General features: G+C 36.6%; 1 protein-coding gene across 5 annotated transcripts in view; it reads left to right on the top strand.

Annotated features, from left to right (window-relative positions):
• STK33 (serine/threonine kinase 33) overlaps positions 1–27,335 on the top strand; it is a 131,431-nt gene that overhangs the window by 57,189 nt on the left and 46,907 nt on the right. For 4 of the 5 annotated variants that reach the window (XM_058545922.1, XM_058545924.1, XM_058545923.1 and 1 more), the window contains 6 exons: positions 11,556–11,826; positions 12,933–13,046; positions 16,899–17,012; positions 19,261–19,365; positions 23,731–23,869; positions 26,234–26,322. In XM_058545922.1, the coding sequence (XP_058401905.1) occupies positions 11,556–11,826; positions 12,933–13,046; positions 16,899–17,012; positions 19,261–19,365; positions 23,731–23,869; positions 26,234–26,322 (832 nt within the window). The remainder of the gene's footprint in view (positions 1–11,555; positions 11,827–12,932; positions 13,047–16,898; positions 17,013–19,260; positions 19,366–23,730; positions 23,870–26,233; positions 26,323–27,335) is intronic. The other variant, XM_058545925.1, reaches the window with a different exon arrangement.

Raw genomic sequence — 27,335 nt, 5'->3', positions numbered from 1 at the left:
GAAGTGTTTTGAAAGTAGAGTAGACTTGTCATTGTTGAATGTGGAGACAAAGGGAGAGGGAGGAACTAAAGAAAATTGTTTACATTATTCAGTTAATAAAGCTATCTATTTCAATAGGTAACTATTTAGGACATAAAGCTATTATATATGTATGTAAGTATGTCTGTATATTAGTGACAAGAAAGTATGTGGTGTTTTGTAGATTTTTTGTTTTAAATTATTTGCATCCGATGTAAGTTTAAAGACCTAAGCTCCCCTAAATAGACATTACTGTTTACTTGGTGAAAGCTAGTAAATATAGGCCTAATGCCTAGATACATATATTTCTATGAGCCTAGCCTTATATCAGGATTCATGATAAATCATCTCACCTCTTCTAGTCAACATTTTTTTCTATCATAAGCATAAAGCTACAAGGTTGATTCCATCAGCTTTCCTAGGCTACTTAAGAATGTTTCTACTTTGGAATTTTCACTATAAAGCAATTCAAAACTTTTGTAATTTTCTGTTTTGTAGTGTAATGGAGGGTCTGACTAGGGTAAAAGTCATGCTGATTTTAGGTTCAGTTTTATTTGGTCACTTTTTATCAAATGAATTTATGTCTACGTGACTAACTTTTGCTTTCTGAATAAAAAGCATACTTTAAAATATAGCATTCTTTGAATTTGAAAGCCTACTTAAAAGTTTATCATTTCATCACTAAGACATGAAAAGAGAGTCATTGCTCATTTTTGCAGAAGAGGTTTGGTAACTCATATTTTTGGATTTGCATATTCTTCTGCATGGACTTTGCGGAAATAATAATCTTACAACCACTATTCCCTGAACTATTCTAGTTTTTGTTAAATGGATATGTGGTTGGATACAGTATTGTTAAACAAAAGTAGCTTTGAGTTTAATTTTAATTAGGATTGTCAATCTACTTTTATTTTAGGAAATAAAGGAAAATTTAATATTAATATTACTTTTTTTAAATGTTATAGAGGACATTTTTAATCTTCATCATAAAAAAAGAGAGACATGATGATTTTCTTTTAATTGAAGAGAAAAATCCCTTGGCTCCAAAAAAGAAATCCTTTCTATTCTCAGATGCCTATAAAAATCTTGAACCTGTCAGTGAAATTCTATAATCTAGTAATAACATGCCTAAGGCTTATTGCCTTTTCTTGGGCAACAGTATCAGCAAATGATGTGCTCTATCGATTTTAATCACATTGTTTTTACAGTTCCATTGCAAGCTTTCGAAAACTCACCAAGTAAATAAATCTGTGGATACAGGCGCCTCCTTTCTCTGAAAACCTAACCATTTACATATTATTCGTTCTTGATCAGTTGTTAAGGTATAATATAGACTAGTAGTATTTTGAGAGACTGTGGTCTTGGCTAGGCTAAAATGTTCTCCTTGATGTTCAGCATTACATATTTAAAAAATAAAATTCTTATGTGATATTTGAGTGCCTGTAGCATTCAGAATTTAATGTATAACAAGCTGCTTGTGGGCTAGTCCAGCAAACCATTCCCTTTACAACTTAGCTGCATACATCTAGAGCAAGCTTCCGTAAGGTTGTATTCTAAGCTAGCTATGAGCTAAATAATTAGATGGCAATTTGTATTGCTGTAACCCATGTAGAACAATATTTGGAGCATTAGATTGAGAGGTTATGACTTATAAAATAGTTTTCTTTTGCTACCATCCATTGGGTTTTGGCGGAGTTTCATAATAATACTACAAACTTCCATTTATTTAAGAGCTTACAGTGTATCAGGACTTTACATACATTGTATCCTGTCTTCATAACAATTCTGCTCTGTAGATGTATAGACATCATCTATATACTTTGCATGTGAGGAAGCTGAGACCACAGGTGAGGAATTTATACCTTGGTCTGTCTAACAGTAAAGCTTGAGTTCTTTCTCCTTACCAAGGGCAAACATATTTCATTTAAAAATTTCTCTGCATGTCAAATGGAAACATTGTCTGAGAAGACTTCTGAAATTTTAAAGCTCATAAGCTGTTTAGAAATTTGGGGTCTGGTCTTAGACCCCAGATGGTAGAACACTAGTGTTCTGTTTCTTGGGACTGATGTACTTTTGTTTGCAGTAGTGCTGAATTTGGAGTAGAGGTGTGTGTGTAAATAAAATAAATAACTTAATATTTTATTGTCGATGTTATAGTGGGAAGCTTCCTTTGGTATTTTTGTTATTTTGGCACTAATTAGAAATAAGCCATATATTCTATGGCATTCAAACATTGACTCTAGTGAATTTGTCACTAAATTGTAATGTGTTCCTATGGCAGTAGCTTTGGATTGATTGTGCTGGCTGAAGCCTGTTCTTCATAATTTTGAACTTTACAGTTTATATTTTCAGCATGCATTGATGCCCTGTGTCCCCTCCACTGCTGAGCTTCAAATACTTGCTGGAGGAGAGAGTTAGTGTTGGCAGTTTGGCGGCCACTCTCTATTTACTCTAAACTTGCGGCTGATTAGTGTCAGGGCTGGAAGTGTTCATCTAAGATGATTCTATTGCAGCAGCGCTCTCTTTCTGGCAGCTCTCTCAGGATGAGAACCTCATGTCCTACTCCACCCCATCTGTCTTTTGTGCCTGTGGAGCCACTGTTCTTCAGCGAAGGCACTCTTGTTTAACCTTAATCTTTTCTGGAACTGCTTCTTCCTTCTTCTTGTCTTAACCCAGACCTGGCTTTCTCTCTCCCATTGTTCTTGCCTTCAAAGGCAAGAACCTTCTTCTATTCCTCTGGAACCTCAGGCTCTGGGCCCTTGCATGTGCTGGTGTCTCGTCTGGAGAGCCTTTCCTTGACTTGTTCACCAGGTGAATTCCAGCTCATTCTTCAAGACGTAATTTGAGTACTGCCTGTCCCGCGAAACCTCTGGGATCTTACCCTCAGCAAGTGAGTAATAATGATTTTTAAAGCAATAATGTGTACCCAGCAAAGTACTAGGCACTTTACACTTGTTACCTAGTTAGTCCTCACAACAATCATTTAAGATAGCTACTACTGTTATCTCCACTTTGCGTATGGGGGAACTGAGCTAGTAAGTGGTAGAGGTGGAATTTGAATCCTGGTCTTTCTCATTCTAAAAATTTTTTTGTTTCTTACTAGATTATGTTACTTCCCTGGTCACTCCCTCTTTTGCATCACTTTTGTACTTTGAACATACCTATCATTATCTTTATCATAATCATCATTAGTAAGGCCCATGTCTTGATAATCTCTTTATCCCCAGCAACCAATACAATCCTTGGTATATAACAGGTATTCAGAAAAGGAGGCAACATAAACTATTAGATGGCTAGAATCTCACTTGGCCTGTTCTCCTACTTGGACCTCCGGTGCTCTTTGCTTAACTTAGTACTACCCTCTGGGCACACTTCTTGGCCAGAATTACAGAACCCTTGCCATTGAGTACTTTTTAGGTCTTATTTCCCCTATCTTTCCTGTCTTGCTGAAATTAACAGCCATGCCACGTTGGTTCCTGAGATATGATGTTCTAAATGCTTTTATTCTGGCTGTAAGTCTGGAGTTTGTATGCTGCAGATAAATGGCTCATCACTAGGAGTGAGGAAAACAAGTTCTTCCAGAAAACAGGCATCCTTACTCAAGGTGATTTGGCTAGGGAGCCTGAGAAGGTTAACATATATCTCACATGAAATTTTTTGGTTTTGGCTATAACATGCATGCTTTATTATGAAAGAAAAATGAACCAGTTATTGCTAATTACACCATCTGCCAAAAATAGTGATCTTTTGTTGAATATAAGGATCTTAGTAATAAGGTTTATTATGACCAAGGCCTTAGTTGTTGGGGACTGACCTTAGCTAGCAGAAACACTTTAAGATTGACAATATGGTCCATCACTGAAATAACTACTTATGTGTTTGTATCCTTCTAGACTCCTGAAAACCAAAAGTCTTGAATAGAACATAAATATGGGAGTGCAGTTATAACATCTTGTCTGATTGGGAACCTTTCAGAAGCAGGTGGGAATTTAAAGTAGAGGCTTGGGATCAGGCTTGGTATAGGAGTTTTTGTGTTTTGCTCTAGAATGAGAGCTTCAAGATGGAGTAAGTGTTGGGTCGTAGTGCAGTTTTTTGGTCAGGAGACTTCCACAAGGATATTCTGACTTTGTTTACATGACAAGCCACTGGCTTTCTTACACAAGGCAACTATGTTGTATGTTATTATATTTATAAGCTATAAAACATTGTTTCCATGAATCAGCGAATGACTTTCAATCAGTAATCCTTATTTAATGGAGGCCTTTTACTGGACACAAGATGACAAGGTGAATAGAACATAGTTCCTGACCTGGGCAGGGGGGCTCACAGTTAAGAGAAGTAGTTTTTGTGTTATTTTCTGTTTTATTAAATTAAGATTATTTCTACAGAAACTTGGAAATAGGAATCATGGAATCTGTTGTTGTTTTATTGTAGACTGTTTGGAGTTGTTGAATTTGCAGAGATCTGGCCACAAGAGGAAAGTTGCCTGGACACCTCTAAACTGTGCTTCCAGTATTTGAGCATGATCTTGAGGGTCAGAATGCCTTTTCTCATGTGGTATGAAACTTCTGGGTTGGAGCATTATATCACACGTTTTCTTAGCTAACTAATTAGTTTCATGGAAAGTTGCTGGCTTTGGAAAGCTCCTCTCTTTCAATACTCGGCATACAGGAAGAGCACTCTGACCACACTTATATTAATATATTTTATTAATGAAAAATGATTAATTGGTGCTTGATAAATGAAGCTAGCAAATCTCTCAAATTTGTCATCAAATTCTTAATCTTATTGATCTATTTCTAATTGGATTAATATTCCTGAGTACATATTTACCTTTTTTTATGAGAATATTTAAGTTCTACTCTGTTAGAAAATTTCAATTTTATTGTATAATGTTATCAATTACAGTCCGCATGTTATACATTAGATCCTCAGACCTTATTCATCTTATAACTGAAAGTTTGTACCCAATATGAAGTGATGGATGTGTTAATTAACTCAATCGGGGGAATCCTTTCACAATGTATATCTATATCAAATTATCATATTGTACACTTTAAATATCTTACAATTTTATTTGTCAATTATACCTCAATAAGCTGGGGACAAAAAGATTCCTGAGTACAAGAATACTATTTTCTTTTAAGCATTCTGGATGGAGCCGAGCTGCGTGTTCATGCCACAATCCTCAGAGTGTTTCTACTTCTCTTCTAGAGTCTACTGGCGACGTAGTATTTTTTGCTGCCTTAGCTACATGTGGGCCCACGTGCTCACTCTTCACCTGTTATTCTCTGATTTCGTGAGTGGGAAGGAAATCTTACTTCCTTTTTCTTACAATATCTTTTATTCTACACTTTATTTAGCTTTTTCTTTTCTAGCCAGGGCCGTACTCCTCAGCACATCCAGCCTTCCGACTCATCCTTTCCTCCTCCTCACTACTGCCCTGTCCCCATGGTAAGTTCTAACAATGCTGCTCTCTTATAGGTGAAATTCACATTGGCTGAGGTGAGTTTTGGGGCTGTAACTGGTTTGGCTTGATCTGTCGTAGGAAAGCAGAATCCCCATTATAATATTGAAACCTCCACAATGGAGGTGAGGTCAAGTGCCGCTTCAGTTCCTTTAAGTGTCTGCTGTGCCTCAGTTGATCATTAGAAGGAGTGATTCATCTTTGTAGACTTTTAGGGCTGGGGGGACCTCAAGACATCCTAGTCTATGCTTAAATACTTTCTGTGGCTTTCTGCCAACTGACCTTCCACTCTCTGCTTATAAACTTCTAGTGACTGAGATAGTCTTTCCTTTTATCTTTGACAGTTGGAGGAAGCCTTTATATTAGATTGAAATTGGCTTGCACTCTCTCTTTGAATCACACAGAAGTCTAATTCCTTATGCCTAATCCTCTCTAGATCTGTGAAGAGAGCCCTCACATTCCCTTTGAGATATCCTTCTTCCATGTGACCTCCTCCTTTCTTTGATGACTCTTCCTATACATCTGCCTATTTTTCTGCCTAAGTGATTTGTGATTCTGGCTCTTGCCCACAAAATGAACACTCAGAAATTTTCACTGAGTGTCTATTATGTACAGATAGGCCTGTGCTGGCATAAAGGTCCCTGGCTTCAGGTTGCTTGTAATGTACAGGGAGAAAAGACACTGGATAACAACAAGAAAGAACCAGCGTCTCCTGATTTTATCCAGCCTTTTTAAGCCAAACTTTCTTAGTAAAATCTCTGTTCTTACCTTAATCTGTCAGCATCGGGGCCACATTTAAGACTGTCCCTCTAGATTACAGCTGAATCAGTGAGGAATATTATTCAAATTAAAATAGGACAAAAGCTAATAGCACATGAATGTGAATGTGAATTTTAAATATACTGTAAATCCTTTTATAAGACACCACAGACTCATTTTCCCTAACCACATCCATAGTGGAAATAGTAAACAAGTGCTGGTCTCCTTTAAAATAGAGCACTGTGATCTGAAAGCTCATTTGGCCCCTCTTTAGGATCTGTAAGCATGTTATGAAAACAAGTTGAAAAATGAATATACAGTCGTTCAGCTTGGTCTGCATAATGTCAGACAATCTGTAAGTTTTTTATCTTCACTTGAATAGAACACATTTTTGACTGAATTGAAGGACTGTTTAGGTTCCTTGTAGACACAGTCTTAGCAAAGAAAACTAAAAAATTGCTTTTGGGGAAGAAAATTGTAGCTAGTTATATCTCATAAAACCATTCTTGTGTTCATTTTCTTGAGGAAATTGCTGTAAGTGTATCTTCTAGGGCAAATATGAAAGAGACCTTTTTATGCTTAAATAAAAGCTCAGAGATTTTCCGTATCAGAATTGTTCCATTGACTTGTCTTAGTTCTGAAAATAAAATGAAACCTTTAGCCAAAGGGAAGCTCGCATGTTAGTTAAATACTGACGATTTGAACTTACTTTATTTGTTTACATTATGTCTAATACCTATGTTGTCCAGTCTTTGGAGACACAAAGAAACAATATTACGTTAGAAGCTTTTTTGATTTTCTAATATATCTTTTTATATCTAAAGTCCTGTTTAAACAAAATTCCATGATTCTGTAGAAGAAGAGCTGTGCATCTTTGTGTTTACATAAAGATATGTTAGGTTTGCAATACTTGTTTAATTTTATGCCTTTAAAATATGAATGACATCATTTAGCCTGCTAGATAGGAGATTTATTTTAGTAACAAATCTTTCAGATGAATTCATAAGTGAGAAAGAAAGAAATATGAGTAAATGTTTGTTCTATTTTGGTTTTTAAGCTAAAATAATTAGAATTCGGCCAGCCAAAAAAGAAATTAAATTTGAAATCTAATTCTTGTCAAGAAATTTTGCATGTGGCTATTCAACCTATTGTTTTAGAATTGCTGTGGTAAGAAAGTAGAACATTACTTTGGCAAATGCAGTGGTTGGTAGGTTGGAGAGCAGAGATGAGACTCCTCCATGAGTGATAGGAACTCCTATGCTTTCTGAATATAGCTTCCAAATAATGTAGGGCAATGGATAAGTCTGAGCCTGGAGCAACCAAGTGCTCAGAAGTCTGTGTCAGTGTCAGTGATATTATGATAATATGATTTATTGAGAAATTGATGAAAAAATTAAAGGAAGTTCTTCTTGAACAGAGCTAAGAAACAGATAACTGATTTTTTAAAAAATAATTTTATTTATTTATTTATTTTTCCCCCCAAAGCCCCAGTAGATAGTTGTATGTCATAGCTGCATATCCTTCTGGTTGCTGTATGTGGGATGTGGCCTCAGCATGGCCGGAGAAGTGGTGTGTCGGTGCACGCCCGGGATCCGAACCTGGGCCGCCAGCAGCGGAGCGCGCACGCTTAACCGCTAAGCCACCGGGCTGGCCCCAGATAACTGATTTTTGATCCACAAAAACATCCATCTCAAAAATGGAAAATTTAATACTTTAAGATTCAGTTGAGGGGCCGGCCCAGTGGTGCAAGTGGTTAAGTGCGTGAGCTCCGCTGCGGTGGCCCGGGGTTCCCTGGTTCAGATCCCGGGCGTGCACCGACGCACCGCTTGGAAAGCCATGCTGTGGCGGCGTCCCATATAAAGTGGAGGAAGATGGGCATGGATGTTAGCCCAGGGCCAGTCTTCCTCAGCAAAAAAAGAGGAGGATTGGCAGATGTTAGCACAGGGCTAATCTTTCTCACACACAAAAAAAAGATTCTGTTGATAGTTTGTGGATATATATATGATATATATATGTATATATACGTATATGTACGTAGTAAAACTTGAAGGATATGGTAAACAGACTTTTAGTAGTACTGTTTATAATGAAGGAACTCAGCTACACTTTAAATAAACCTTTACATTATGAACATTTCCTTCAGTTTCTTATAAAAAGTACTATAAAATCAGTATTCTTAACACATGCATAAAATGATGCCTTACACATCTGACATGGGACTTTTCTACACCTGCAGAGAGAAAGCACTATTTTTCCTAAACAGAAAAGTTGTTATTTGCAGATCTATTCTGCTGCTCTGAGTCATTGATGGTTACATTTATATTTAACCTGAAATGCAAAGCATTTTCTTCCAAGGCGTGAAGTTAAATCATTTTGTAAAGTGTATACAGGTATATTTTGAGTTTTCTTTTTCTTGCTACATATAGTTGAAAAGCAAGGTCAAGCATTTGTAAGAGGGGCATGTATGTGTGTTTAGCATCGTTGGGTGCATTCTTTGTTCCCTCTACCTGTCTGGAGGGTCCTTTCTATACCCCTTTTCCAGTGCTCACTATTATGAGTTTTGATCCCAGCAGGAGAATTTTCTTGTACCACTTTGATGAAAGGTCATACTTATTGGGCTGACTTGTCCATTACTTCTGTCAAATAACCTTAGAATATGCTGTACATACTAGCTGGGGTAAATACAAGTACAGCATTTAAGATTTTTGCATCTGTTTACAAATGAGGTTGGCCTGTTAGGAAATCCTTCTCTCTGTTTGAGAATACTGCCATGGTCAGATTTTGGTTATTCTAACGGAATGAAATGAACTGGATGGCTTTTCGTTGCTCTGAAGCAGTTTATATAGGAATCATCTGTTCCCTAAAAGTGGGAAAGAAGGCTGGTAGAGGACTTGCTGAGTGAAATAAGTGCTATGAATAAAAATAAAGCAAGGTAAGGGGACAGAGTGCATGGGTCTGCTGTTTCAGATGAGGTGGTTAGAAAAGGTCTCTCGCATGAGCAGAAACCATGGTGAAGCGAGGGAGCAAGCTGCGCAGGTGTCTGAGGGAAGAGCAGCCTGGGCAGAGGAAGCAGAAGGGCCAAAGCCGTGCGCAGGGAGTGGACTTGGCGTGTTCGAGGAAGAGCAAGGAGGCTAGAGCAAGGGAGAGAATGGTGAGGTATGAAATGTGAGAGGTAGTGAGGGGTCAGTTTATGTGGAGCCTTATAGGCAAAATTCAACAAAACCTACATTTCTTTGTCATTTCTGTTCATCTTAAATTTTATCCTTAATCATGTTTTTCTTCATTTGACTTTTCATGTAGTATATATATATTTTTTTGCTGAGGAAGATTTGCCCTGAGCTAACATCCATTGCCAATTTTCCTCTCTCTGTCTGTGAACCACTGCCACAGCATGGCCACTGACAGACGAATGGTGTAGGTCCTCACCCGGGAACTGAACCTGGACCACCGAAGCTGAGCGTGCCGAACTTAACCACCAGGCCACCGGGGCTGGCCCTCATGTAGTATATTTTTATCCTTTCTTTTTCTGTTTTTAATAAAGTTTTGAGAATATAAATTTTCTTTTAAGTACAGCTTTGCTTGCATTCTATAAGGTTCACGGCCCTAAGTCGCATGGCCATCCCTACAAGGGAGGCTGGGAAATGGAGGACTTTTAATGAGCACACTGCTGCCCGGGACAAAATCAGGATTCTGTTAGTAAGGAAGAATGGGAGAATAAATATTGGATAAACTACTAGCAATATCTTTCATAAAATCCTGTGGGCCTAGGGGATTTTCTGGAGATTCCTGTGCTATACAGATTGTTACCAAGCATTGTGAAAGGGAAAGACACCCAATTTATTTTATGAAACTAGCCAGAATCTTGTATCAAAACCTGACAAAGATGGCTGAAAAGGAAAATTACAGACCATTTTAACTTATGGGTGTGACTATGAAAACACAAAATACAAACACGTCAATTTTTCAGCACATTAAAGGAATCATGCATCATGATCATGCAGGGTTCATACTATAAATGCAAGAATGCTTTAATATTAGGAAAGCCTTTAATACAATAGAACATATCAAAAGATCCAATAAGAAAAAATCACAATAGATAAGGATTTGATAAAAGTCAGCACTCATTTCTGATTAGGAGACCAGTCTGCGACAACTAAAACTAGAAAGATATTTCTTTAATGAAATAAAGATATCTAACTTGCTATTCTGGTCAAGTTTATTTCAGTCAAAGGACAAAGGTATATTCCATATATCCCCAAGCCTTATCAATCTGTGACTACAAAATGTACTTTTAAATAATATGTGAAATATTATGGTACAAAACCATATTAGTGTACTTCCAGTTACTTCTGGGAGTTTCTTGAGGTGTTCTCTTATATGTACTGCAGAACACGTTCCTCCCTTCTTCCTCAGCTCAGATCTTTCCAACTTGCCACCACACAGCTGCCAATAACTCTAGTTAGGTAGAATGCTCTAGTTAGCAGGGAAAAATAGCACCCACTAGTTCCTGTTTTTGCCATTTGAGTATAAAAATGAGGATACTTCTAATATTGCCTTTAACTTTTAGAATTAGGTAGTTTATAAAATCAAATTATCTACTCCTTTCTGAAGTGTGTAATATGAATTTGCTCTAATAATAAGTAGACTAAGATTTAAATTTTAAACTCACAGTAATGTATGTTTTACACTAGTATTTTTTGTCTTTTTTTTTAACTACAACCCATGTTAAGAAATACATTTTATAATGTGACCAAGTACCCACACACACACAAACATTCTATACATATATATCTATATAATTAAAATAAAAGTTTCACAGACTTATCAGGGTAACCAAGAATCTATGCAAAATACCCTATTATCTATTCTATTTTACTTCATTTAAAAAAATGGTATCAACCCACCAAATTGACTTCCTTAGACCATGCTTTTCAGCAGTTTTATGGTTCTGAACAGAGAGGTTGATTCTTTTGATCGTTAAGTAAATAAAATGTCTGGAGTTCAAGAAATCAAATTTGAAAGATGAGAATCCTTTGATTTTTAGAAATATGTCCTAATTTTGTTGTAAATATTAACTTTTCATGTGTAGGCAGGATGCTTTTGGTGCTAGTTGTTAGTTTTTTTCTGATTTCTAGGAGGGTAATAGGATAAGAAAGAATTTTCTAAATGGTGATTTCTTTTCTTTCTGCAGCTCTCATGTGTGAATATAAGTCTAGTGCATCATTAACCTAACGACCTCACCAACTGGAATTTACAGTTTTTACCATCAGCTCACCTTATCCTTTTTTGTGTGGTTCTTTTCTTCAAACAGTGGAAACATCTTTCTTTCAAGTTGCTTTTGGTGTGGAATTAAGCAAATGGCTGATAGTGGCATTGATAAAAAGTCCGCAAAATGCTCCAGGTGTTCATCTGCTTCTCAGAAAAATGTACTTTGTGTATGTTCCTGTAGAACAAATGCTTCTCCAATTTCAGTGGTGGAAATGTCACAGACATCAAGCATTGGTAGTTCAGAATTTGTGGTTTCACCAGAGAGAACAAAAGAAAAACAAACCAGCAAAGATATTGCCTCTAGAAAAGATTTGGTAAATATCAAAGATTCTACATCTCAGCACAAGTTGACATCCCATTCCCTAATCCTATCCCTAGCTTCATCCATATCCCACAGGCCCTTGTCAGCTAACTCATTGCCTTCTTAACTATCAAGGGAACATTTCTTTTTTACATAAGAGGTGAGCAAAGTTGGTTAGTAATTTCTTTTATGATACTTCCAACCACTGCCCAAATTAATTACTTGCCAAGATTGTGCATAATTTGGAATGTTATTCCAGCTTCTTTTTTTTAATGGTTTATACAGAAATGAATTGATTTTCAAGTTGAATTAATCTGAATTTTTGGGCATTTTCTTCAACTGATGCAGTATGAGACTTATGGTTGTGGTTAAATATAAGGTGGTTATTATTTAAGACAATTCCTGATTATGTAGATGGAATATCAAATATACTTTGCAAAATTGATTTGCATTAGTTACAAACAATCTGTGACTACCTGGGTGGACTGGTTTGGATGTGTTCACCTTTGTAGAGAAGAAGCAGTGCGGAAGATTATAATTGATATAGCACAGCTTTGAAGACAGAGAGGAGTAAATTTAAGAAAAGTTAGATTCGCAACCCTCAAAGTTGGACCTTTTTCAAATTTTCTCCCTAAACTGTTATTTCTAATTTGTATTATAGTATAGTTATTGACATATAGGCATCTCTGAGTAAGTTGTTACTATGTTATTTTCGTTTGAAGCGTATTTTATGAATGTCTGGCCAATAATTTTTAATGTATAACCTATTTGAGATGATTGTTATGTTTTAAAACAAGGGTGATTAAGAAAGCTGTGAAGTTGCCTTATCATTATTTTAAAGAATCATTGGGTAAGTTCTGATGTATCCGCTATGCAGGTATCCTGTAGATTTGCCTGGAATCAGATTAGATAGAATGACTTCGTAAGGTCTCTTTTAGCCTAATGAGCCAATAAATCATATAGAGCTTAGAATTTGAAAAAGACAGTAAACTATCTTGTACACAGTAAATATCATGGCACATGGTAAAGATTTGTCAGATTATCTAAATTAGGGTTCTTACTTTGTCAACAAGTGTATTATATCATAAAGTTAATATTTTTATTCCTTTTTGGTCCAAGCCATCAAGAACCTCAAATGTAGAGAGAAAAACATCTCAACAACAATGGGGTCGGGGCAACTTTACAGAGGGAAAAGTTCCTCACATAAGGATGGCCAATGGAGCTGCTATTCAGGTATGTAGAAAGCAAACTGAAGCTGCTAGGAACTTGCAGATTTCTTCTAAGTCAATGATTAATGGCAAAAATGATTTAAAATAAGTCTCTAAGGAAAGAAAGGAAGAAATTTACCATTTTCAGCTTTGTCAAAATCTTTACTAAAGAGAATTCAGACTAATTATTTTTTCTCTTCATAGAGGGCCAAATGGACTTTAATTCAAGTGGAGGGCATTTTTCTTAGATAAAAGGAGAACATTTCAGTCTTTAGGTCTTGCCTGTTGCTGAGGGCACTCGTGGAGTCTTTGTGTAGGCCTCTTCAAGACGCACAGAGACCAGATGACTTGAGATGGTTTGTCTCTTCACTTCCTTGATGACTGGTAGTGAGGCCAGAATTTCCCTCTTGGATCCCCTCCATTTTTTGCAGCCTGTGATTGGATGAATACCGATTATTATTCTTCCCAGGGTTCTCATTATTATGTACAAATATGAATTAAATATTAGTACCATTTTAGAAATTAAAATGTGTTCCTTTAACATCAGATTAAAGGAACCACAACAAGAACAACTACAAGGAGAAAATTGTGTTAACGTTAAATAACTTTAAAAAAATGGTTTTAAGAGATATTTGATAATTTACTTGAAGTGATCAGAAGAGCTTCCTGAGAAATTCTGACTTGAAATGTTTAAATCTCCCCCTTTGAATAAAAGGCCTGTATTTTTTTTTTAAAATCCACAAATTTACTGAGTTTTAAATTTAGCCATTAGAGCTTTTGTAAAATCAAAATGTGCTCTCTGTGAAAAATTAGGAAAATATAGATAGAAAAGTGAAGAAAATAAAATTGTGAGCCAGTTATAACCAATTGTAAAGTTTATTACCTTTACTTGATTTTTTGTGTGCACATCTAAGTCTTATCCTATTTTTTTATTTTTATTTTTTTCCTATTTTAAATTGTGAAATATTTCAAATATATTCATATTTTTAAGAAATAACCTTAACTAGTATAGTTGAAGTTTCTCTTCCCCCAGTAAATGGACAGGCTCATTTTAAAGATTTTAAACATTTCAGAAGAGTATAAAAAGAGAATTTACAATCATCCAAAATTCTACTACCCAATGATAACTACTCTTAGTATTTAAATGAACATCTTTCCAGACATCACTGTAAGCACCCCCACATACACACGTTTTTGTAATGGAGTCACATCATGCATGCTTTTACACTCTACACTGTGTCATGGACTTCTTCTATGTCAATAAAAATAGATCTACATTACCATTTTAATAGCATCTTCTTAAGATTGTTACAAACAAGAAGTCATTTTCTCCTTATTTTCACCACTATGTAATGATGTTACAGTCATAGCTGTTAGTTGAAGAAAGAGATTAGTTTATAAAAAACTAGTTGGGCAGTTGAGCTATTCCTCTACCCATTCCTCATTTTAAAAATCCTATTTAAACAATTAAAATACTGTGTCCAAGTTGTGGTTCTGTATGTTTAGAGAGAAAATGAGAGTTCAGTTTGTAAAGGACAAGAAAAATTGGAGAAATTGTTATGGAGTTGAGATTATTTTGTTCTGTGGGAAAAAAGGGCAAATGACATTTAAGTTGAGATTTAACTCATTTTACATAACATATGGTTGGGAGTTGCATGTAAGTATAATAACAATAGAATGTTTTGTCTTATTTTAATCATGTTAGTTTTCTGCTTTGATTCTCTCTGTTAAGTGATGGGGGGAAGTGGGAGGAGCCAAAGTAAGTATAAATCATCAGAAAGCAATGTCTTGGGGACAGTCACCTGGGCAGGATGCACCCTCTGTGAGTCTAGGAGTTGCCATTCACAACATTCACGACCCTAAGTCCGGAGCTCCTCCTCTAGGGTTCAACTCCCATACCCAGTCTGTCACTTCTCTCAAACATGTGTATCTATAGAAGGAAGGTTCCTGACTAGCTGGCTAGCCTGCTAACTGGATTTATTGATTATTCATTCATTTATCAGTTCACTCATTCATTCCGCATTTGTGCTGCTATTCATTTGGAATGCCTTCCTTGACTTGCTTGGATTATAGAAAAAAATTCTCAATATTTTTTTGCCTTTGTTCCCTCACATGACAATCTTAGAAGCCACCTCTTAATATTTTCCTTATTCTTCCAGTATTTTAGCTTTGGTCTGTGGCCCCATTGTCATTTTGTATTTTTTTTTTTTAACTTAAGACTTTGTGATTTAAGTAATAATCTCATCTCTTGAGTAGATTGCAAATTTTGAGAAAATAGGAATTGTTTTTTATTCATCTTTGTAGCGCCCAAAGTATATATCACAAGGAAATATCTAAGGAAAGTCTAACATGTTGAAGCTGAACACTTCCTTCTTCTTTTCTTTTCTTTTCTCTCTCCCTTTCTTTCTTTTTCTTTTTCTCTTTCTTTCTTTCTCTCCCCTTCCCTTCCCCTCCCCCCACTTCTATTTCTTTCCTTTCCCTTCTTTCTTTCCTTTTCTCTCTCTTCCTTCCTTCTTTCCTTCACTCCCTTCCCTTCCTCCTTCCTTTCTCCTTTCCCCTCCCCTGCTCCCTTCCTTCCCTCTTTCCTTCTCTTCCTTCCTTCTGCTTTTCCCCTGATGCACTAAGTACAAATATTTTCCCTACAAGGTTTCAGGATAGGCTTTTTAAAGGATACAAAAGTAATAGCTTCTTAAGGAGCTTCTAGACCATCTTGGAAGAAAAAAAATGAGCCAAAATGTTTGTAAGCAAGAGAGTAATAATAGTGTTTAGGGACTAATGCATACATGTTGAAGGAAGTCAAAGGGACAATCAGTGTGGTGCAGAGTTAGGCAGGGAAACCCTTCATGAAGGAAGGAAGTAATTAGTTGGGCATTGAATCTTTTACGAAAGTAAGAAAGGAAAGTAAGCAGCAGAAAATATAAAGACTAGCAGCTAACTTACCTGTTGCATGGTGAAGGAGAGACAGAGTGGCATCCCTAGGGAGGGCTTTGGCTGGCTGACCCATCGGAGGCTTCACCTAGTGGCATTACTTTAGCTCTTCTCTCATGTTCTAGTCCCCATCATGGTGAGTCCAGAAACTCATGTTAATGCCATGGAGTTGATTTGGATCAGGAAGCCTGACTCCCCTCAACTAAATTCACAAGAAATAGAAGTATAAATGAGTTACCTGTTTGTTATTTTACAATGTGAACCAGAATGCTGGTGTTGGCAATCCAGTGTGTTCTGTCTTTGTAAGCAGAAGGTAAATGATAAGCGGAAGGATTCTTGGTCTGGATAGTGTTACTATGGATAGTTTTTATTGTCTTCTCACTGTTGATTTATATTAAAATTTCTGTCACGTACTGCTTTCCCTAAAACAAAAGGAATAAAACAACAAAAGCCATTTTCGGTAGAAACAATGAAGATAAAGAAAAAGTGTTACTTAGTAAACGAGAAAGCAGTTTGTTCAGTGGTTAATATGTGTTGATTTTATAGTATAGCTCTCAGAGTTTTGGGATAATTTTTTGGGTGAATGTGTTTTATACAAACAACCTATATGTAGTAATATTCCATTCCTCCTTTTTCTTATGAAGATATTTCATTAATATTGTAATTTGTAAGAGATTCATTTTTATACTTTTGAGGTTTTCCACATTTCCCCATTAGGATTTTTCTGGTTTTCCTCTAAAGGACATTTAATGAGATTCATCAAAACTTATTTTGGGTTGATTGAGATGTGTTTATTAATATTAAAACAAATATGTAGTGTCTTCTATTTGATTTTACCCTGGAGCAGACTCTCTCTTCCCTTGGGTGGGTGTCTGTCAGTATCATGTGTTCATTTGTAATACCTGGTAAATGGCAGAGAGAGAGAAAGGAACTCTTATTTTTTATCCAGGAAATCTATACCTTTGGAAGAATATTGGGACAAGGGAGCTTTGGAATGGTCATTGAAGCTACAGACAAGGAAACAGAAACTAAGTGGGCAATTAAAAAAGTGAACAAAGACAAGGTAAGGCTTATCAGCGTCATCAGACTGAGAGCCCAGGGCCAGTGCAGGGTAGGGAGGCAGGATGGTGTCTCACCAGCACAGCTGACCCTGAGGGCCAGGGCCTGGGCTGCTCCCCTGAGAAGTGTGGGCATTTCTCTAGCCTTCTGGGAAGGGACCAGTCCTTGAACTCAAGTAGCCAAGTGCTATTTGGAAAAAGCACATGAAAGGATTAACATAACCAATATAACCAAATCTAGGTCACATGAAAGGATTAACATAACCAGTATAACCAAATCTAGGTCAGGTTTACCAGAGTGAACTGAAGGGAAGGGCTGATGGTCAGTATGTGTAGATGTAGGCCTATGGGCTAGAGATGTCCTAGCTGGAAGTACGTCCCAGTATCTCTCCTGATATGGTTCTGATGTACTTTTCTTCTATTCTCTCCTTTCCTCTGAGTCCCTATTTCCTCATTGTTAGCTAATTCTGTTCATCCTACCTGCTCTTTCAGTTTGGACCACTTTTCCCCCAGCTGTCTACTATACTATTTACTTGTATCCACTGTTTTCCTCACTGAATTTCTCCTGGCTTGGAGAATGACTGGGCTTCTCTTTAAGGGGGAATCTAAGTCCTCAGGCTTTACACCTAATCATTGCATCAACTTTTTAAAAATTTCTGTGCCTGGGAAAAAACAAAAGACAACGTTATGCTGGTTTTGCCTTGGATTTGTGATAATAAACATTACATTTGCAAAATAAAATAATAGATTTTATATAGTCTTTAAAACAAATTACATACCATCTGTCTCTAAAGTTTAATAAAGTAACCTATAAATCTTAACAAGGGGAGATCCGGAGCCTTTCTAGAAATTTTAGAATTCTACAACCACGGTGCTGCACGGGATGTTATTTCCTTTGCCCTTTTGGTGTCGGGTAGTTTTAGGGGTTAGGTTTTAGGGTTATATGGTCAGGAGACCTGTTTCCAACCTTAGGAATTCATAATCTTACACTGACATATTGATGCTGAGAGTTTATAGGACACTAAGATAGTAAAATAAAATTGTATAGTCAGTATATGAATTGGACAGTATATTGCTGCATTATATACAGGTCAAGCCATTTGGGGAGAATTGAGATGGATCTTAGGAGAAATTGTGGTAACTTTCCATATCTAGTCTAGGCAGGAATTCACTCCTCACGGTCACTTTTTCTCTTGACCGTGTAGGATAACCTTAAAATGTGACTTCATCCTACTTGTGTGGGGTGTAGTGGGTGGGCAGTTTCCTGCTCACTCCTGAGATGGTAATGGTTGTTGGAAGCAGGGATGACCCTAGGTAAAATTTTCACGAGGTAGTTTGTCTTACCATCAATCCCTTTCCAGTCCTTTAAGAACTATTGTGTACTCTCCCAAACTTGGGGTGGGAAGGGGAAGGAGGGAAAGATAAGACCTTTGTTATGCCTTTCTGGGATGTTTTTATGTGAATGAAGACAATGCTTATCCTCAAATAATGATGATAATTTAGGTATCAATGATGGTTGGTGGGTAACAATTGGGTAGTTGTGGTGAGGGTGGAGAAAGCCCTTCTAGAATTTCTTAGATGACATTGTAGAAAATCAATTACCTATGCCTGATTGAAGGCCTTGTGCTCCCTGGAGTGCTCCTGCCTTTACCTTTTGTTGTCAGGATGGTTAAGGGTTACATGGAAGGCAGTGAAATTGGAGTTAGGTTGGTGTGAAGGCAAGATCTCTCTCTCTCTCTGTTAATTTTTGAAGTCGGGGCACTAGGAAGTGATATAATGCAGCTCTAAGTGTAGAATCTTACTGCCTGTTATTTCTTTTGATGTATAAATATAATCAAAACAAAATAAAAGAAAAACATCGTGTTTTTATCTTCTCCAATCTACTTCTTCTGAAAAGTAGCCTTTGTTTTTATTATACTAATATCAAAGGATCAACATGATTTTGAAGGAAATACTAAAAGCATATTAAAAATTGGAATAATTTTGTGAGGGGACAGAGACCATGTAGGAGCTAATTTATAGAAATAGTCCAAGAAACAGATGTGGTTTGAGGCCAAATTATATATAACCGAAAATTGGACAAAGGAAAGAAGGGGCATAATTTAATCTTATGGAAATAAGTTGCATGTTATTTTTTGAAAAAGAAACTTCTCAAGAAAATATAGGAAAAAATATAAAATAACTATAACTTTTATATGGAAGTATGTGGTAGTGATATTCATATGTGAAATCGACATTTCCTCATTATTTAAGGCTGGAAGCTCTGCTGTGAAGTTACTTGAACGGGAGGTGAACATTCTAAAAATTGTGAAGCATGAGCATATCATACATCTGGAACAAGTCTTCGAGACGCCTAAGGTAAGTCTTGATCAGGTGCTGCATTTTGAAAGTTGTTACAAAATGCACACCATCTCCTTCTGAAGTAGTCCCTTTGCAGCACAGTCGCTCGTGTCCTTGGCATGAGTCTGTCCTTGGAGACTGATGAGAGCATTCTGGGGGACTTTTATTATTGATTGTATAATTAGGTGTCTGATGATTAGATTGATGTCTTTAGTGATGTTTCTGGGTGGTGTGTTGAAAACAAATGTTTGAAATGGAAACAACTTCATACACAACTGATTAGAGCTTCCTTAAAGGTGGCTTTCCTTTTGCTTTGGTCCTTGGTTTCTCCATTGGAGTCTCTTGGCATATTGTTGTAATTTTGCAAGGTTAGCTTTATAATAAAGTTGGCAAGGGTATCTGTGGCACTGTGTACAAGATGTTTTGTCATCTGTGTCTTAGCAACATGTTTAATCTTCCTTCTTCCCTAGAAGTTATCATTCTTCTCTTTAAAGGCCTGTAATTTTAATTTAGAGTTGTTCTGAAGCCTGGGTTATTTGCCATTCCGCCTCCAGGTTGGTTAGTGCCTGTGGGCTTGGGTGTTTCTCTGCTTGGAGGCAGTATAATATAGTGGTTAGGCATGTGGACTCGGGGGTCAGATTGCCTATGCATTTGAATCCTGGCTCTACCACTTATTAGCTATAAGACCATGACAAGTTACTCAGCCTCTCTATTCTTCAGTTTCCTCATCTGTAAAATGGGTATAATAGTATCAACCTCATTTGGTTGTTGAAGGATTAATTGGGAAAATGGATATAAAGCATCCGTCTCATTAAATGTTAGCTATTAGTCTTTGTGTCCTTTGCCAGTCTCGAAGGCAGTAATAGTCAGTTTGGGTTATGCATTATGCTTGATTCATTAAGAGTGCTTAAAAATTAATAACTATTAAAGACCACAGTTATCCTTTATGGGAGCACTTTATGGCAATGATACCAAAAGTCTTCTCTACTCTTCTTTTCAGTGTTAGAGTTGTGATTTCTTTTATCCCCAAATCTTCTTAGAACAATTTTGCTCTGTATCATCAGTTTTAAGCAATTTGATTATGTTGTGCCCTGGTGTAATTTTCTTCATGTTTCTTGTGTTTGGGGTTCATGGAGCTTCTTGGATCTGTGAGTTTATGGTTTTCATCAAATTTAGGAAATTTTTGGCCATTATTTCTTCAAATATTTTTTCTGCCTTCTCCCACTTTGGGGACTCCAAGTACACATGTCATTGTTCACAGCTTACAGATGCTCTATTCATTTTTTTCAGTCTTTTTTCTCTCCTCATTTCATTTAGCATAGTTTCTATTGCTGTTTAGCATAGTCTTCAGATTCAATAATCTCTTTTTCTGTAGCATCGTATGTGCTATTTATCCCTTCCACTGGAAATTTGATTTGGATCTTTTTTGTATCTTCCATATTTCTACTTAACATGCTCAATGTTTCCTTCTTTTTCTTAAATATAATTATAATAACTTTTAATGTCCTTTTCTACTAATTCCATCGTGTGTGTCATTTCTAGGTCAGTTTCGATTGATTTTTTTCCTTCATTATGGGTTATATTTTCTTACTTCTTTATATGCCTGTTTATTTTTGATTGGATGCTGCATATTTTTATGTTCTTATAACTATTCTTAAGCTTTATTCGAGGACATAGTTAAGTTACTTGGAAAAAAGTCTGATACTTTGAAGCTTGCTTTAAGCTCTGCTAGGTGGCACTAGAGCAGCCTTTGGTCTAGGGCTAATTTTTTCCTACTAATGAGGTAAGACCTTTCTGAGTACTCTTCCTGATGCCCCATGAATTATGAGATTTTTCCATTCTGGCTAGTGGGAGTACAGACTCTTCCTGGCTGTGTGTAAGCTCCAGTGACCGTTCCCTCTGCCCCTTGCTCTGTCCCAGCTTCAGGTAGTTTGTTTATACACATGCGCTCATCAGTCCTCTGCTGAAGACTTGAGGGGGACCCTCTGCAGATCTCTTGAGCTTTCTCTGTACACAGCTTTCTCCTCTATGGTACTCTGCCCTGTGAACTTTAGTTGTCTTGGCCTTCCTGGACTCCTGCCTCTGTCTCCTCAATTCATGGAGACTTCTGGGCTCTGCTTGGATTCCCTCCCCCTGCTCTGTGGCCTGGAAACTCTCCAGACTATAAGCTAGGATATTTGTGGGGCTTGCTTCATGTGTTTCCCCTCTCTCGGGGGATCACTGCCCTATGCTGCCTGATGTGTAATGTCTGAAAATTGTTGTTTTATATATTTTGTCCATTTCTTAAGTTGTTTCAAGAGAGAGAGTAAGTCTGGTCTCTGTTACTCTATCTTGGACACAAGTGGGAGTCCAAATCTAGAATAGTTTGAAGGCAAAGGAATCCATCATCTGTGATTGTCTTTCTTATGTATTGCTTGCCCTTGATTCATGTAGGTCAGATCTGCCTCCCTTCCTCCCCAACTCATGCAAATGCCTAGACCTCCCCTTGAAGCCATCTTAAGGATTAATGGAAACTGCTACCTGATTGGTTAGGCCATAGTATTAATATTGATCTTATCAATCTTATCAGATCTGCATCCAGTCTGACTATATTATAGTTTTTTCTGAGTCCAAGTGTTCTCCAGATCTATACAATTATTTTTAATAATTATAAAAAGACTTTTAAGAAACTTTTGATAGAACTTTTATCAACTTACGTATTTTAAATTGACATCAATTTGTGTTGTAAGCACCATTAATTTAAGTTTTCCTTCCAAAGAGTTCACTTACCATTTCATGTACCAGTGATCCCTACAGTGCTGTCAGTGGAAAAATATGGCCTAGTTCAAAAGCCTATTTATGTGTTAGACTTTGCAGAATTCTCTAGTTACTTTTGAAATTCTAAAGCATCCTGAGGTTTAGTGAATCACAGTTTTGACGATAGGGAGAAAGGGTGTTAACCTTCTTTTCCTATCTTCATGCTTGCTGATTGAATGCAGAAGCTGCATTAGTAGTGGTTACAGAATAGAATCAGACCCCCAAATCTTAACAACAACGAAACTCTAGCAGCATAGGATAGAATGGAGACATGGAGGGTAGTCTGTGTCTGAATAGCAATAGGTATGAAAAAGATTTGCATTTTAGTTGACTGAATCTTTTTGACTCAATAGATAACTTGCCCTTTGGAATACCTCAAGTGATCTTAATATGCAGCAAGAGAAACAGAAAATATGGAAGAGGCATTTCATCCACGGTTTTTTACCACTCATAGCCAGTTAGTTGCTAAGTCCCATTGTTTCTTCCTCCTAGGTATTTTTCACATCTTTCTCTTCTTCCCCTTCTTGTCTCCATTCTGTGCCTCGCATCTATGCTCTATATACAGAGATCAGCCTACCACAGTGTGCGAGCTGGATCTGGCATGCTGTCTATTTTTTTACAGCCCATAAGCTAAGTTTTTTACATTTTTAAATGGTTGAAAAAAATGTAAAAAAGTAATATTTCATGACATATGAAAATTATATGAAACTAAAATTTCAAAGTCCATAAATAAAGTTTTGTGGTATTGTTTATGGCTGCTTTTATGCTATAACAGCAGAGCTGAGTACTTACGAGAGAGATTGTATGGCCTGCAAAGCTGAAAATATTTACTATCTGGGTCTGGCCTTTACAGAAAAAGTTTGCTGAGCCCTGCTTTACATTACTGTTAGTCTTCATTTAGAAATGAACAATTGGTAATAGTATACACTTTCCCCCCATACTCCAGACACCAGCTTAAAAGTCTTTAGTGACTTCTTACTGCACGTGGAAAAAAATCCAAACTCCTTTGCATGATGTCCAAGACTTTACAACCTGGCACCAACCTGTTCTTTCTAGCCTCACCCCTCACTACTCCAGGCTTTTCTGTCCTACCAAACTCCCAACACTATGAACACTGAGACATTTCTTATTCTTTTAACAGCCAGTGCTGTTTCAAGCTTTGGAGTCTTTGCAAATATCATGTATTATGCTTGTTCTTGCCCATATTCTTTGCCCATAACTCCCTATTCAGTCATCCAAACCTACCTTTAATGTCACCTCCTTAGAGAGCATTCTTTAGGCAGAGGCTCCCCTCCTCTGTACCCTGATGGCATTTGGGGCATTCTTCTTCTATTAGCGCTTTTCACCTGATGTTGTAATTATAACTGTACTGTGAGCTTCTTGAGGGTAAAAACTATGTCTATACTTCCTTATTCCTTTAGTATCCTGCACAGTGTCTTGTATATGATAGATAATATATATTTTTGAATGAAAGATTGATGGTTAAGATTGTGATATTTCCACTATATGTATGCAATATATAACATTTTAAAGATCTTCAACTATATAATTTGCTCTCTCTTTCTTTTTTTAAATATATAATGTCAGAAAATGTACCTTGTGATGGAACTTTGTGAGGATGGAGAACTCAAAGAAATTCTGGATAGGAAAGGGCATTTCTCAGAGAATGAGACAAGGTGGATCATCCAAAGTCTTGCATCAGCTATAGCATATCTTCACAATAAGGGTAAGAAGATGATCATCCAGCTCATTGACTCCATGAATGCAGATATCACTTTTGTTTGAGGGTAATTGTATTCAGGATTTATAGTCACAGAAATAATGCCTACTAATATAGAAGATTTTATTTAAAAATTTTTTCAAAACTTTTTTCCGGGGCTGGCCCAGTGGTGTAGCAGTTAAGTGCACACACTCTTCTTCGGGTTCGCAGGTTTGGATCCCGGGTGTGGACCGATGCACCGCTTGTCAAGCCATGCTGTGGCAGGTGTCCCACATAAAATAGAAGAAGATGGGCACGGATGTTAGCCCAGGGCCAATCTTCCTCAGCAAAAAGAGAAGGATTGGCATCGGATGTTAGCTCGGGGCTACTCTTCCTCACAAACAAACAAAACTTTTTTCCTTTTTAACTTTATTTGTACAGTCTTGCTCCGTATAACAACATTTCAGTCAACAACGGACTGCAAATATGACAGTGTTCCCATAAGACTAGCACGATACAGCCTAGGTGTGTAGTAAGCTATACCATCTAGGTTTGTGTAACTACACTCTATGATGTTTGCACAACGATGAAATCGCTTCACAACATGTTTCTCAGAATGTATCCCCATTGTTAAGCGATGCATGACTGTAGATATATTTTAATTAGAAACAAGGCACGTATACAATTACTTTGTACACAGACAAGGATGAACTTATGAGCATTTCTATTCAACAGTTTGAAAAGCAGCTAATATTATCAAATCAAAAGTAGACAAATCAATAATAAAAGTGAAATTTCTAAAAATACTTATATATTAATAATAACATTAAAAAATCTATATATTCTAGGATTTTTTTTTGGTTTTTATTTTCCTCCTGCTCCTCCCTTTTTTTCTTCAAGGTTGGTTTGTTTACATGTGACTTTAGAACCTTCTCATTTTGTGGATGAGAAAAACTTTATTCTAGGGAGGGGCAGTGATATGGTTAGGTGTGGCAGGGCTGGTCCTGGAACCTAGGATTCATTCAGCAGATATTTTCTGAGCACCTATTGCATTGTGGTGGGTCCTAGAGTTACAAAGATTAAAAGACAAGGCCTCTGTCCCTCAAGGAATTCAAGCTAGTGGGAGATTGAGTATAGAAAACAAATTGTAATGCAACATGTTAATTTCTCTATTGGAGAGCCATATAAAGTGCAAGGATCTTGGAAGTGTAAGCGCCTCATTTGATTTGGAAAGTCAGGGAAGGATTCACAGAGGAAGAAAAACTTGAGCTGAGGAATACAAACTCAGACACAAAAAGGGAGGGCTTTCCAGGCTGAGGGTGACAGTTTTGCAAGCACGGGAAGACAAAGGCTTAATATTATGCTAATGTCAGTTTTGCCACATTAAGCTATAAATTCTGTATAATGCCAAACAAAATCTTAATAGGATTTTTCATAGAACTTGATATCTGAAATGCGTGAGAATAGCAAAGAAAACAATGAAAAAGAAGAACAATGGAGGCAGCAGGAAGACTTGTCCTGCCAAGGACCAAAACATATTATAAAGCTATATTGATTAAAATTGTGCAGTATTTATGTAAGAAGAGATAAACAGAGCAATAGAAACAATAAAATTTCCAAAAACATAGGATGGGAGCTGTGTAAGGGAACTATAAATGGTTAAGTATAATTGCTAGTCCAGGGCTCATTCAACTACATTTTTCCACCAATTATACATATAACTTTTCAAGTCTAGGGAAATGATTGCTGTGGATATGAACTGAGTCAGTTATTTGCAAAGGAAGTATTTGATACATGATTATTTGCATGTACATAAAAGTCCTAGCTGAGGTCTGACATGTTCAACTGGAGATTTTGTGTCTCAGGGGTTTTTGTTTGTTTAGTTTAAAAGTGTGTGCTGATGTTGTAGAAAAACATACTGAAATAAGTGTAGTTTGTGTACATGTGGCCAAGTTGCAGTATGTTAAATGTTTATAGTGGGAACAACATATGCATAGGAGTAAAGGTGTAGTCCTCTATTTGAAGACGTACCTGAAGACATGGGAGACCTTATTGGGCTTGTAACTACAATCTGCAATTATCTCCCTCCTCCTGGAAATACTTAACCTTGGAATACTCACCGGGCTGAGTCATGAAGGACGGCAAGTTGGGGCAGCAGGGGAATGGAGAGAGATGAGGGAGTCAAAGAAAATGGCTTCTTAAGGTTAGAAATGTGGGGAAGAGGGATTTGAATGTAAGGGAATGGAACAGGGCAGACTTACATTTCGCCCTCCTCAAATGTTTCAACAGTAGACATTAATTTGTCAAATATATTTATTTGTTCTATTTGTGTCCCCTCTAATTATTTTTCCATTATCCATTTCATTAATGTGTTTTTTATTTTCTTGGTAGATATAGTACATAGAGATCTAAAACTGGAAAACATAATGGTTAAAAGCAGCTTTATCGATGCTAACAATGAAATGAACTTAAACATAAAGGTAAGGTACTAGAAATAGTGTTTGCCTATATTTGCCTATAAATTGATAGCAAAGTGGTAAAGTACATTCTCTTTTTAGGCACATTTTGGAAGCTTTTGAGCAGCCAGAAAATAAGTGGCTTGTGCTAAAAAAATTAAAATTTCACAAAAGAGGCTGTAACTGACAAGAATAATTTTACAAGTTAAGTGGTGCTACTGAATTTTTTTTAAAGTACATATATATTCCTTTGGATAGTTCTTAATCATTAGTTAATAGGAAGCAAACAGATGCTCTGAATTCTAATTAATTTCAAAATTATGCCTGGTAATTTGATGTAAATGTCTTATAGATTTAGAGAAAAACACACCTTGGTTGTGCCTCTGATACAAAATTAATGCTAAAGTCTGTATTTCTCATTGAAAATTTTCCTGGGTATTAATATTTATGTCCTAAGCACAAGTAATGTGCTCAGTGTTTATTCTTGAAGGCTTTATTCAAATTAAGTGTTCCTTAATGTCAAATAAATGATAGGATACATTATTTATTACTTAACACTTTAATAGTGGCTGCTTTCAAAATATATGAATGTGCTAATTTAGGAATAAAATGTTGTCTGTGAATAACTCGCTCTGTTGCGGAAGCTAAATCTCTATATAGTATAAGTAGGTTTAACAGTTTTGTTGTTTTACCCGAGTAAGTGTTCTTGAATAGTTGCGTTGTAAACTCCACGAGGGCAGGAATTACGTGTGTCTCATTCATTGTTGGCAACTGGAGCAGTACCTGAAACATAGTATGTGCTCAGTTAGTATTTGGTGAATGAAGGGATAAATGCTCTCCAAAGAACTGAATTGGATCATGAAATCTTTTGTATATTTTATATCTGTATAGATTTTCTATAGAGAAGGATATGTATCATAATGCTCCAAGTAGGGTAATTGTGAAACCTCCTGGAGAAAGTGATTAATCTATTTAGAAAAATAGTGACATCACATGTCGATAGGAACATTCTCTTACTCCATAAGGCCCTGGAAACT

Source organism: Diceros bicornis, chromosome 7, assembly GCF_020826845.1.
Source record: "Diceros bicornis minor isolate mBicDic1 chromosome 7, mDicBic1.mat.cur, whole genome shotgun sequence".
NCBI classification, from domain to species: domain Eukaryota; kingdom Metazoa; phylum Chordata; class Mammalia; order Perissodactyla; family Rhinocerotidae; genus Diceros; species Diceros bicornis.
The sequence above is the reverse complement of the archived record's forward strand: the minus strand, read 5'-3'. Positions and strand labels throughout refer to the sequence as shown.